Below are 12,590 nucleotides of genomic sequence, written 5' to 3'. Positions count from 1 at the left end.
ATATATATCCAAATTACTTTCTAAAAAATATATAATAAAAACTTAAAATAGAAAATATTATAAAATAGAATATATAACTATATTCAATATGATTCGTATTTAATATGTTATTAAAGTACAAGTATTCAAAATATTTCATTTCATTATTGAGGTTATTAGAAAATTAGTAACGGGATATTCACAATTAAGTGCTAGTTAGTCTTTCATTACAACTTTCATTTCATTATGAAGTGAATTAAATAAAGAAAAAAATTAATATAAAATATAATAAAATTATACGATTCAATTGAAAATATAAGAATAAGAAACGTTATTATAATATTATTTATTTTTTATGTTAATTTAAATAGATTGGTCTAGAACTAACCTTGTTTGGGGCAACGTGGCCAAAAATAATACGTCACAGGTATTTGAAGAAGTGCCGAAAATGATAGTAGAAAGTAGAAAAACATTCCACCACTTTCGTCGTATTGAAATTTTTGGCCACTCATAGCTCATTAAGTAATAATCTTTAAGTATATTGTTTAAGTACATTCATTACTAAACTTTTCTTTGAATTCACGGTACCATTCAATATACAGTTACAGAGTTGTCATCGTCAAGATTGCCAACTCAGCACAGAATTAATTTAAGTCTGATGTGCAATTGGCGTTTATGTTTGACTGATTATGTTTATATTTACGCAATAAAAAATATAAAGAAATACATTAAAAGTTACACATTAAGAAATGATACGTTCTTCACACTGTAGAGTTACAGATTATTTTACTGCTTTTAAATGAACTTAGAATATGCCACTGCATGATAATGCTATAATTTGTGATTCTATTGTACTCTGACCGTGAACAACGTCACTAATGCCAACGTCATATAAATATTAACAGTAAACAATCTTGAATCGATATTGAAATCGATAGACATATCGACTTTATAAATATAAATCCATAAGAAAAGAATCATTATTTTTTAAATATATTATTTTTTTATAAATTTAACATATTCTAACTTAAAAGTAGAGGAAAAATACTTGCTGTATTAATTAATTTATAAGGGAATTGTTTGGAAATTATTCTAAATAATGTTAATTTATAAAATGTTTATCTATATATTAAAAATGAAAAGTTACTACAAAAGTAAGTATATAAGTAATCAAAAATAATATTGAATAAGAGAAAATGAAATACATATATTATTTTCGAAAATTGAATTAAAAGTATTTTGTTTCATTTAACACTTTATTTTAAAGTAATTTTGATTTAATTCTATTATATTTAGATTTGATTTATATAGATGTCTATTTTTTATGTGTTATTTATTTATTGTTTATTATTTATTAATATTATTATTTATTAATATATAAATATAAATTTTATAAATTTATAAATTTATTAATATTATTTATTCATATTAATTATTAATTGATATAATTTAAAATTAAAATTATATTAAACAATTAAAATTATCGAGATACTTACTATGCTTTAATTTGAAGAATAGTAAGTAATGAATATATCCAACTATATTCATGATATTCTAATCAATGGTTCTTTCTGGATTTATTTACAAATACTGCCAATGTATGATTTCGTTTGACAATAAGATCATATTCAATATTCAAGATACATATTCATTATGTACAATAAACGCACGAAAAAATTGTGATATCTAACTTTGATAATTCATATTTTAAATTTTTAAGGTAAGTCACATATTTTTGATTTGATTAAGGTTAAATACATTTCAAAATGAAAATAATTTAAATAATTATGTACATATATAAAGATAAATTTCATAACCAAAAATTTATATAAAAATATATTTTTATTGTGATATTTTATATTATTTAGTAATTTTATTAATTAATAATTATTTTATTATTATTATTTATTATTATAATATTATTATAATATTGTTATTCTATTTAATTAAAATTTTTTTGCATTAATATAATCATTTATACAATTATATATAGTAATTAGAAATTATATAATATTTTTATATTTTTAATGTTTTAAAAATATGATGTTATAAATTTATCAATATTTTCTATTATTTTAAAACATAATAGGTCAATAATTTTATATTTCATAATATAATTAACTTGTTAATTATATTATTAAATTATTAAACTATTAATTAACTTATTAATATAATTTTTTCATTAATTACTGGCAGAATAATATATATAAATTTTTTTTTAGATAGGATTAATACTTTATATTAAGATAAATAATGTCTGAGAAAAATATAATTGAATGGACACAAAAGGATGTGGCAAAGTGGCTTAGTGAAAGCGGACATGAAAAATTTGTTGATTTATTTTTTGATCAGGAAATTGATGGAAAGGTGCTTTTGACTTTGAAAGAAGATGATTTAAAATTAATATCTATGAACATAAAGAAAATTGGTGATATAAAGAGATTATATATTAGTATAAAACAATTACAAAGAGCTAATATGGCAGTATTGTTTGAATTAGGATATGTTGATATATTTCCTTCATCAAATTTTTTTAGTCATCATAAACATGAAGTAAGAAAGAAAATTTTAAATATTTAATTAAATATCTTTAAATATATATATTTTTTAAATAAAAAAAAGTGATAAATAAAATATTTCAAAGTCATATTATCTAGTACAAATACATATTTTTAACAGATGCCTAGTAGTGGTATAAATAATGAAGGTTCTATTGAACATGAATTTTATTCTGCATCTATGTCAGAAGATGGTCATGCATCACATTTGCCTCCTGAAATTTGGAAAGCTTTCATTAGTTTGGCATATTTATTTATTGTTACATGGATTACTGCCTTTGTAATGGTTATTGTTCATGATAGAGTGCCTGATATGAAAAAATATCCTCCGTTACCTGATATATTTTTAGATAATGTTCCACATATTCCTTGGGCATTTGATATGTGTGAAGTTACTGGAACTATACTTTTTGCAATATGGCTTATTGTTTTAATTTTTCACAAATACAGGTAAATTTAAAAATATTCATTAATTTTAAAAACATTCAACAAATTTTTATTTACAGATTTATTTTATTACGAAGATTTTTTGCTTTATCTGGTACAGTCTTCCTGTTAAGATGCGTTACAATGCTCATTACTTCCTTATCGGTACCAGGTGCACATTTACAATGTCAACCACGAAAGGTTCCTGAAGATTGGACAAAGTATAATTTGTTATTATATAAAAAATAACTGAAATTAAAAAAAATTATATTTATATTTTTTTTTTGTAGTTCTGCATATGTAGAATTATATAATAAGATTGCTATGGCGTATGTTATATGGCGTGGTGCTGGTATGTCGATTCAAGGTGTTAGAACGTGTGGCGATTATATGTTTAGTGGACATACTGTTGCATTAACTATGTTAAATTTTTTTATTACAGAATGTAAGTATTATAATATATATTTAAATATATTCTTATTATATTATTATTATACTCTTTTATTTACAGATACACCAAGACAATTGTATTTCTTACATACTTTTACATGGATGCTCAATATGTTTGGTATATTTTTTATCTTAGCAGCACACGAACATTATTCCATTGATGTTTTTGTAGCTTTCTATATTACTTCTCGATTGTTTCTTTATTATCATACTCTAGCAAATAATCAGGCATTAATGCAACGCGATTCAAATAGAACTAGAATTTGGTTTCCATTATTTAGTTTTTTCGAGTCTTCTGTCGATGGTATCGTTCCAAATGAATATGAATCTCCATCTTTAATTATTTGTAATCTCGTATGTACGGGAAAAGATATATGGCATTTAGTACGATCTTCAATTTGCTTCCGTAAATCATGGCGTAATGTAAACAGCAGTGTTGACAGAAAAAATAGCACAAAAAAGGAACACTAGCCAATTTAATAAGTTATTTTAGTTTTATATTCATTTGATAATAGATTTTTGAAAATATTAATTTTGACAATTCTCTTTATATTATTTAACGAAATTAATTGTAGTTAATGTTCGATATGTTTGATTTGTTTAAATGTTTCTAATTATAATAATTTATTTGAATTAATATTTTCCAAAAAAACCTAAAATATTTCTTGTACAATTATATTTCTTGTACAATTTATATTGAGTTTTTTTTTCATTATCTTTTTTTAAATTTGATTTTAGTTGATGCTTAAATTTGACTTTAAATATATTATTATTTTTTCTTTTTACTATTACTTAAAACTAGATTTCATTTTCTTTTTCATAAATAAATATATTATGAAAATTAAATATTTGAGTGAATTTTGTAAATAACAAAAATTTAAAATTAAGTGAATGTGATTATTAATTGTTTTTATTGTAACTATTTATATATTTTTTTAATATAATTCAAATTCATGATTATATTTAAGATACTTTATTATAAATTTAAATTCCAAATTTATGAAAGTCATAATAATGAATTTTAAATAAATTACAAATAACAATACTAAAAATTGATTTGATACAAAAATCTGTGTATTTGTTTAATCTATAACTTTTGATATGTGTCTATAGACAAATAAAAAATGGGACAGTACAGTACTACATAAAATATAAGTATTGTATAGAGATACGAATAGTTTTTGCACCTTTGATTCATATATTTTTTACTAAAGTTAAGTATAAGAAAGAAATTTTATTCAAAGTAATAAAGAACAAATATGTACGACCAAAAAACAACAAATCATATGGCCATGATCAGACTATTTGTTAAGTCTTTGTAGTATATAAATGTAAGTACATGTGTAATATAATACATGTGATTGAATACATTAATTATAATACTACTCTTTATGCAGTAAATTAAAATTGAGTATATATTGAACTTTTCGCGAAATTTTATCAATAAGAAATTATATATAAAATGATCCACAATATTTATATTTATTAAAAATAGTATGTATTATTATTTAAATTTTCAAAAAAAATTTTTAATGTTATAATATCAAAAAATAATTAGCACAAAAATAGGAAAGAAATTATATATATTGATATTTGTAAATATATGTATAATCATTGTTATATTCTACGACCATTTTATATTAAGTTATATGAAATTTTTTCGATATTGTTTTGTTATAAATACTTTTTATATATATTTCTTTTTTAATAAATAGATGCACATTCGATAAATATAATATCATATAATATGATTACATTATAATAACAAATATCTAATTAAAACAAAAATTTGTAAATATAATATTTAAATTATTTTTGAAATTAATATCTATATAAAAGGTGCTAATATTATCACAAATAAAAATATTATAATAATATCCTTCATAATATCCTTCATAATTCTTTCTATAATATTCATTCTCCATATGAAACATACGTGAAACGTACGTATATTTTTCTATTAATAAATATTTTCTTTTCTTTCTTTCTTTTTTTTTTTTTGCATGAAATATATCATCATATAATATTTTATATATAACAAATAATATTACATTGAATAATCTCATATAGTTTTGTCAGAAATAGGTATATGTACGTAAGTATACTGTTTCTATAATTAAATCACCAGTTTAGACCGTCGTCGTTTCAGAGTTGTAATGCCGAGGTTTAGTGATATTGCTAGTTTCATTGTTTTATATATTAATTTTTTATTTTTGTTTAAATTAAAAAAATAATAAAATATTTAACGCCAATCAATATGTGCTACACTTCTCTTAATTTTATTTTTATTATTTTTATATTATTAATTTATTGTACCTATTGACATGTACAATAAATTTCTTTAAAATTTTAAAGAAATTTCAATCTAGAAATAGGTAAGTTTTTAGTACATTTTGTCAAACAATATAATATATATACACAATCATTAAAAAATATACAAATATTCGTGTTTAGTGAATTTATTATTACATATATATATATATATATATAATATATATTATATAATATATATAATATATATATATATAATATATATATATATATAATGAGATAATATTAAATTTCAAAAATTAAAATAAAAATGTGATAATAATTTAGTTTTCAATAGAATTTATTAATTTTTAATAGAAAGCCTATAATAATTAACTTGAATAGTGATATTCAATTAATAAAATTAGTTAATAACAATAAATTGTATATTTAATTTATAAGTAATTTAAAAATATACAATTATTAAGTTTTTTTTAATAAGAAATTTTAATTTTAAAATTGATAAAAAAATAATAAAATATATAGGATGTTCGATCGAAATATATATAAAATTTGAAACGATTTAATTTAGATTAAAACGACAGATAGAAAAAATAAATTTGTTAAATTTTATTTATTAACTTATAAGCAATTTAGATTTGTTTTATATGAAGCGAGAAGCCATCTCACTTTTGTGTTATTTTAGTGTCTAAAAATTGCTCTTTAGATTTTTTACTCCGAACATTCTATATATACTTTTTATTTTATTAATTTTTTATTAATTTAATAAAATTTTTTTCATTAATTTTGTAAAATTAATATTGTTATTTCAAATCAATAATCCTAAATGTTAAAACTACTAAAGCAAACATATTTTTACATACATATATATATATATATAAACTACTGCTCAAATATTTTAGGAAAAATTATTTTTCATTAAAACTTATTTTTCCTAAACTGCTGCTCAAATATTTTAGAAAAAATTATTTTTCATTAAAATTATTAATATATCAATATACATCTTATACTTTTTTAATTTTTGTAATAATTGTATAAATTAAACAAATTCTTTTACGTATTTTAATCGTTTTTTTTTTTTTTAATTATAGAGCGAATACAATAATTATCTTTAAATGTTTGAACGGAAGTGCAAAGTAATTTGTTTTATTGTGTTCCAAAATTTGTTCTTAAATATTAATTTTTTTACTTCTTTATTTAAGAGATAATATCGACAGAGAAAAAAACAAAAGATTTAATTTTAAAGTTATAATCAAAATGTTCAATAAATGAAAAAACATGGAATCACAAATGGAAGATATCTGTCCAATTTGTAATCAACGTGCAACATTGAAATGTAGCGGTTGCAAACAACAATTTTATTGTAAAAAAGAGCATCAGCGAGTGGACTGGTCTCGACACAAGTCGACTTGCCAAGCGTGGGAGATTCGTAAGAACTCCGAACTTGGACGACATTTATTGGCCTCAAGGGATTTGAATCCAGGTGATGTGATCCTGTCTGAATCACCTTTGGTTTGGGGACCATCGATACATTTAGATCAAAGACTTTGCGTTGGTTGTGGAAAACAATGCAAGAATGCCAATACAAGATGCACGAAATGTCTTTGGCCAGTGTGCGCTGTAAATTGTTCTGGTCTTACAGATAAAAATAGACACGATTTGGAATGTTCTTTTCTTATAAAAGCGAAAATCATTCCAAGGTTTGTAACATTGTATATGAAACACAAAAGACGGATGCATTTGAAAAATAATATCCTCCTCTCTTTTATTTAGCATTTCAAAATGAAAATTGAAATTTTTATTTTTTTATGATATTTTTACTAAATATATTATATATTTAAAAATATTATATAAAAATATATTAATTCGATATATTAGCCAATCAGTGGAAGTTATATATTTTTAATAATCAAAAGTTATATATTTTTAAAAATCATTTACATAATATAAAGAATCTTTTTATTATTTAAACTTTCAATTGATAAATCGTTAAGCAATTATTTCAATATTTTAGCAGTGATTTAATTGATTTGTTAATTGAAATTTGAAAAATAAAAAGATTTTTGAATTATGTGAATCATTTTTAATCTGATTTCATTTTTAATGATTGATTTCTAAATTCTCTATATATCAATTTACAAAAAAAAAAAAATAATATTTATGTTTTCTACATGGTACGACTATTATATAAAATTTTTTTATACATTTTTTTATGTATACAATTATATGAAGCATTTTTTATGCAATGGTCACGTTAAGTAACCTTTTCTTTTTTACATAATCTAATTATCTTTATCAATAGAGCCCACTAAATATTTATTAACATAATTCTATATTTTATTCATTTTCTAATAATTGCTTATTTTTTTATTTGTAAAAAAATTTATTGTAGCACATTAGATAAAATATAATTAGACATTTTATAATTTATAATTTAACTTAATTACAAATATTTAATTAATTATCATTTTAATATTTTCATTTGCTTATGATCTAATTTGTTTTATATAATAAAAATTGTAATATAATTAATTCTAAAAAAAAAGAAATACAATTCATAATATCAATATTAAATTAATATATATATATTATAATATAATTTAATTTTATCTGAAATTTCTTTTCTCTTTCATTTCGAAAATATAACTCCTTTTAATTGCATGAAAGATATTGTACATATTTATTTATCTATTTTATTCAGAATTCAATTTATAATTGATGTTACTTATTTTTTTTTTCTTTTTTTAGATGCGATGTTCTTTTGGTAATACGTATGTTAATATTATGGCGTAAGAAATCGAAATATTGGAATTCTATACAAAAATTACAAAGCCATGAAGATTCTCGTGGTCCAGGAACGAGCGCATACGAAGAAACGATGAATATATATTACCATATTCAACGTCTTTTACCAGATAATTCCTCTACCAAGGACATAGTAAGCAAAATATGCGGTTTAATAGATGTAAACGCATTGGAAACAGTACCACCTGAGGGTTGTGTTGCAATTTATGAAACAGCGTGTCTTTTGGAACATTCTTGTCTGGCTAATACGAGACACAGTTTTACAATCGACGATAAGGGTAGACCTCGAATCACGGTGAAAGCTGTGTGTTCTATACAAAAGTAAATATGCGTTTCTCTCACATAAAAGATATATATATTGTAATTTGGTATATTTTTAATATTTTTAAAGATACAGAGAGTGTATCTTTAATATTCGTGAAATATGTTTGGAAGATCGATTTTAGAGATCAAACAAAAATGTCGGTTGAAAATAAAATTTTAAATTATAAGCAATTTAAATTCTTGATAGATGAAGAAAAACAGATATACGATATAATGAAGACAGGAAAAAATTTTATTTCCATTTCGCTTCATTTAATGCAAATTTCAAATACTTACGTAATAAATAAACTCTAGTTAATATTTTTATATATCAATTTTTGTGTTTGTTTTTATTTCTAGAATCAACCAAAAGATTTCACGAATATATCATTATTTTATAATATGTATAGATGTATTTTTAAGGGAAATAGGATAAAATTTTCTAAGCATAGATCATAAATATATAAATTATTGCATATGAAATGATCGATTTTATGAAACATATTACTCATTTATTTGAAACTATCAATTGATTTTTTTTGCAAGTTTACTTTATTATAAAATATAGATACGTATATCTAAAAGTTATACATATTTTCATTAATAAATAGAAACATTCTCGAATGTACTAAAATATAATGTACTATATAAAACAATATGCGATTATATTTTAAAAGTATGTTTCCGTTAGTTTAAGAATAAAAAGTAACTTAAGAATAAAAAGTCCTTTTTGAATAATGAACGCCGCAGATATCTTTCTTTTAAAGAAACTGGAAATTAGTCTCTTTCTATAGCAAAATGTGTTTCATAAATTATTATAATTTATTAGTATGGATTATATATAAAATGTTCTATTTTAATCTTCCAGAAATATCTCTAAATATTTGAAAGGTATAGAAAAATGTTTCAGATAAAAAATTACAATTTATTTGACATTAATTTTAAGAATTCATAACTCAAGAATGATTTATGCTTAAAACAAATTTAGATAGTTTTTTATAAAATATTTTGATATATCTTTTTTGTTGTAATATATTTTTTCATATTCAAATATTTTTTCATATTTTTCCAAATATTTATTATTATTTTTAAAAATTTTTTTATCTTATGATATGATATAAAAAGAAATACTCTGTATATTATTATTATAATAATTCGAAATTTATTTTTTTTACAAATATTTAATATTATTACCACCACGATATGAATTATGATAACATTATAATTTATAATAATAATTAATAATCAATAAATAAATTTGCGATAATATTTTTTAGATATATTTAGATATAGGATTTATTAATATTTTTTAAACAAATAAAATATATAATAGAACGTTCTCTTGAAATTCGATCACATATTTTCTTTATATTGTTCAATTTTTATTATGTTTATATATATAGATATTTGTATTTGTACAGAGGGGACCATTTAAGTACAATGTATACACATGCACTTTGGGCAACGAGAGCACGAAGATTTCATCTTTTAGAGACAAAATATTTTTCTTGTCACTGTAAACGATGTGCCGATCCAACGGAATTGGGCACGCATCTTGGAACGTTAAAGTGCCCTCAAGACAATGGTTTTATTTTACCTAAGAATCCATTGGACTTTGATTCAGAATGGGGATGCGATTCGTGTCCTGGAACTCTTACCGCATCGGAAATGATGCAATTCATTGGAAAATTGGAGGAAGATGTCGATGACGTTATGTGTTCAGCGCGAAAGGATAAATTGGTTAATCTTCTATCACGGTAAAAAGATTTTTATTTTTTTATATTTAAATCAAATAACAAAAACAATGTCATTCTTAATATATGATATCTTTTTAAAATATAATAATAATTAAATTATTAATCTAAAAATTATTATTTTGTTTTTTGCTTTATTTTTAATATTTTTAATATATTTATTTTTAATATATTTTTAATATTAACAATGATTAATATAAATTGTTGTTTTTTTGCTTTCTGCTTTATTTTCAAATATTCTCAATAATTGATTTAAATTACAGAAAAGAATTGAGCAACCGTTCTAAGTTTTTTTTATTATATTTTGAATTAAAAATAAAAATTTATAAATAGAACTTAAAAAAAAGAGAGAAGTTTAATGTATTATATACAAAAAAAAATTAAAGATTTAATTTTGTTGATTTAAATGTTTTTTTTTTAAAGATATATATTGAATAGACTAGAATAGAATAGAAATATCATACATAATAGAACAAAATCATTTATTTTAAAACAATTAATAATAAAAATACTTTAAAACAATACTTTTAAAATATTTTGGTTATAACTTTTTTAGAATACAAATACATTTAAGAATATTGCTATCCAGAGTTATTTTTCATTAAAACTGCGATGAGAATGAAAGTTATTATTGAATAATTATTCTCAATGTAGAGTTTATTTGCAAAAAAATATCTTGAATAACAGAACTCTCAAGAGTTTCACTCTCAAATATTTTTATAACATCTTAACCAGAATTTGTATGCAGTTAAAAGGCTTAAAAACAGATTGAAAAAATGGAATAAACGACGTGGCTTCAAAATGCATGTATATTTTACAAAATTATTATTATTTCATTTTTCATTTTAAATAATGAAAATTTTCATTTTAAAATTAAATATATTTGATAAAGAAAAATGAAAACTAGTTTTAATTGGTATTCTCTCCCTTATTATTTTATCTTCTATTTTTATTTATTTTCAATATATTTATATATAATTATTCAATATATTATATTTTCAATATATATTATCTAATTGGATAAAAAATGCTTTTTTAAATAAACAAATTTTGTAAAAAAAACAATTTATTTTAATTTTAAACAAGTTTTAAAGATCAAGATAGTAATTCAATAATAATTATATATTTCAGGCTTACTACATTATTACATCCTGGACATCAACTGTGCATTACTGTCAGTCATTCATTGATTCAACTAATGTCCGCGGACAATCCTAAAAAACTTGAATTATGTAAACGTATTATAGAAACCACCGAAACATTGGATCCTTATGGTACGAGATTGGCATTATACACTGCAGTCACATTAAGAGAATTGTCTATTTGTCCCGGAGAAGATAGAAAATATCTTTTGTCTAAAGCACTATCGTTATTGCAATATGAGCCGCAATATTCAGCCGGTGAAAAGCTACGAATATTAATAGAATCCGAATTATAACAGTTCTATTATATTTAACTTTTAATAAAATGGTCTAATAATACAAAATTTTGAATTTTGAATTGTAAAAATTATTCATTATTTCTATATTATATTAAATTTATAATATGCATTAATATTATAAAAACTATTTTTATTATACTATCTTATCGCTATGGTATAAATGTAACATGACACAGGATTAAATCCTTTCGAGATGAATTTTTTTTTTTTTGACAATGGATGCGATATTATAATAGATATAATGAAATATAATATTTAAGTAAAATTTTCTATCTAGCATTTAACTAAAATGAAAACTAAAATTTTTATCTTTTTTTTTATAATGATTTTTTAAAAATAAACGAAACATGATTATAAATATCCAAAAGATAAATAAAATTCTGATTTTGTTTTAGAAATAAAAGATTATGTAAAACTTAAAATATTTCAAGATTTTTGTAATATTTTTTATTTTAAAAAATTAAGAATAGCTAGATAAAATATTTTAATTTAAAAGAACAGAATGAATTAAAGATCCTGTAGCAAAAGAAATGCAGATTTATTTTTGACAGTTTTTCAGTTATTATTCTGTGTAATATATATATGTATATAAATGTTCTGCAG

At 20.9% G+C, this 12,590-nt stretch overlaps 3 protein-coding genes across 3 annotated transcripts in view; 2 read left to right on the top strand and 1 right to left on the bottom strand.

The window, feature by feature from the left end:
* Positions 1 to 822, bottom strand: part of LOC122717402 (translocation protein SEC63 homolog) — a 7,191-nt gene extending 6,369 nt beyond the window's left edge. Inside the window, exon 1 of the mRNA XM_043941438.1 lies at positions 368 to 822. Within this exon, the coding sequence (XP_043797373.1) occupies positions 368 to 491 (124 nt within the window). The 5' untranslated portion in view covers positions 492 to 822. The remainder of the gene's footprint in view (positions 1 to 367) is intronic.
* A 741-nt stretch (positions 823 to 1,563) lies between these two features.
* Positions 1,564 to 4,128, top strand: LOC122717406 (sphingomyelin synthase-related 1-like). The gene is made up of 6 exons (XM_043941443.1): positions 1,564 to 1,699; positions 2,202 to 2,532; positions 2,659 to 2,987; positions 3,044 to 3,184; positions 3,254 to 3,408; positions 3,475 to 4,128. The coding sequence occupies exons 2-6, from the start codon at positions 2,233 to 2,235 to the stop codon at positions 3,882 to 3,884; spliced, it is 1,335 nt and encodes a 444-aa protein (XP_043797378.1). The 5' UTR covers positions 1,564 to 1,699; positions 2,202 to 2,232; the 3' UTR covers positions 3,885 to 4,128.
* A 1,362-nt stretch (positions 4,129 to 5,490) lies between these two features.
* Positions 5,491 to 12,185, top strand: LOC122717404 (SET domain-containing protein SmydA-8-like). Its single transcript, XM_043941441.1, has 5 exons — positions 5,491 to 5,788; positions 6,887 to 7,384; positions 8,433 to 8,810; positions 10,214 to 10,549; positions 11,678 to 12,185. The coding sequence occupies exons 2-5, from the start codon at positions 6,963 to 6,965 to the stop codon at positions 11,982 to 11,984; spliced, it is 1,443 nt and encodes a 480-aa protein (XP_043797376.1). The 5' UTR covers positions 5,491 to 5,788; positions 6,887 to 6,962; the 3' UTR covers positions 11,985 to 12,185.
* The last annotated feature ends 405 nt before the right edge of the window (positions 12,186 to 12,590 follow it).

This window comes from Apis laboriosa, unplaced genomic scaffold (assembly GCF_014066325.1).
Source record: "Apis laboriosa isolate Shangri-la unplaced genomic scaffold, ASM1406632v1 scaffold507_cov147, whole genome shotgun sequence".
NCBI lineage: Eukaryota > Metazoa > Arthropoda > Insecta > Hymenoptera > Apidae > Apis > Apis laboriosa.
The sequence above is the reverse complement of the archived record's forward strand: the minus strand, read 5'-3'. Positions and strand labels throughout refer to the sequence as shown.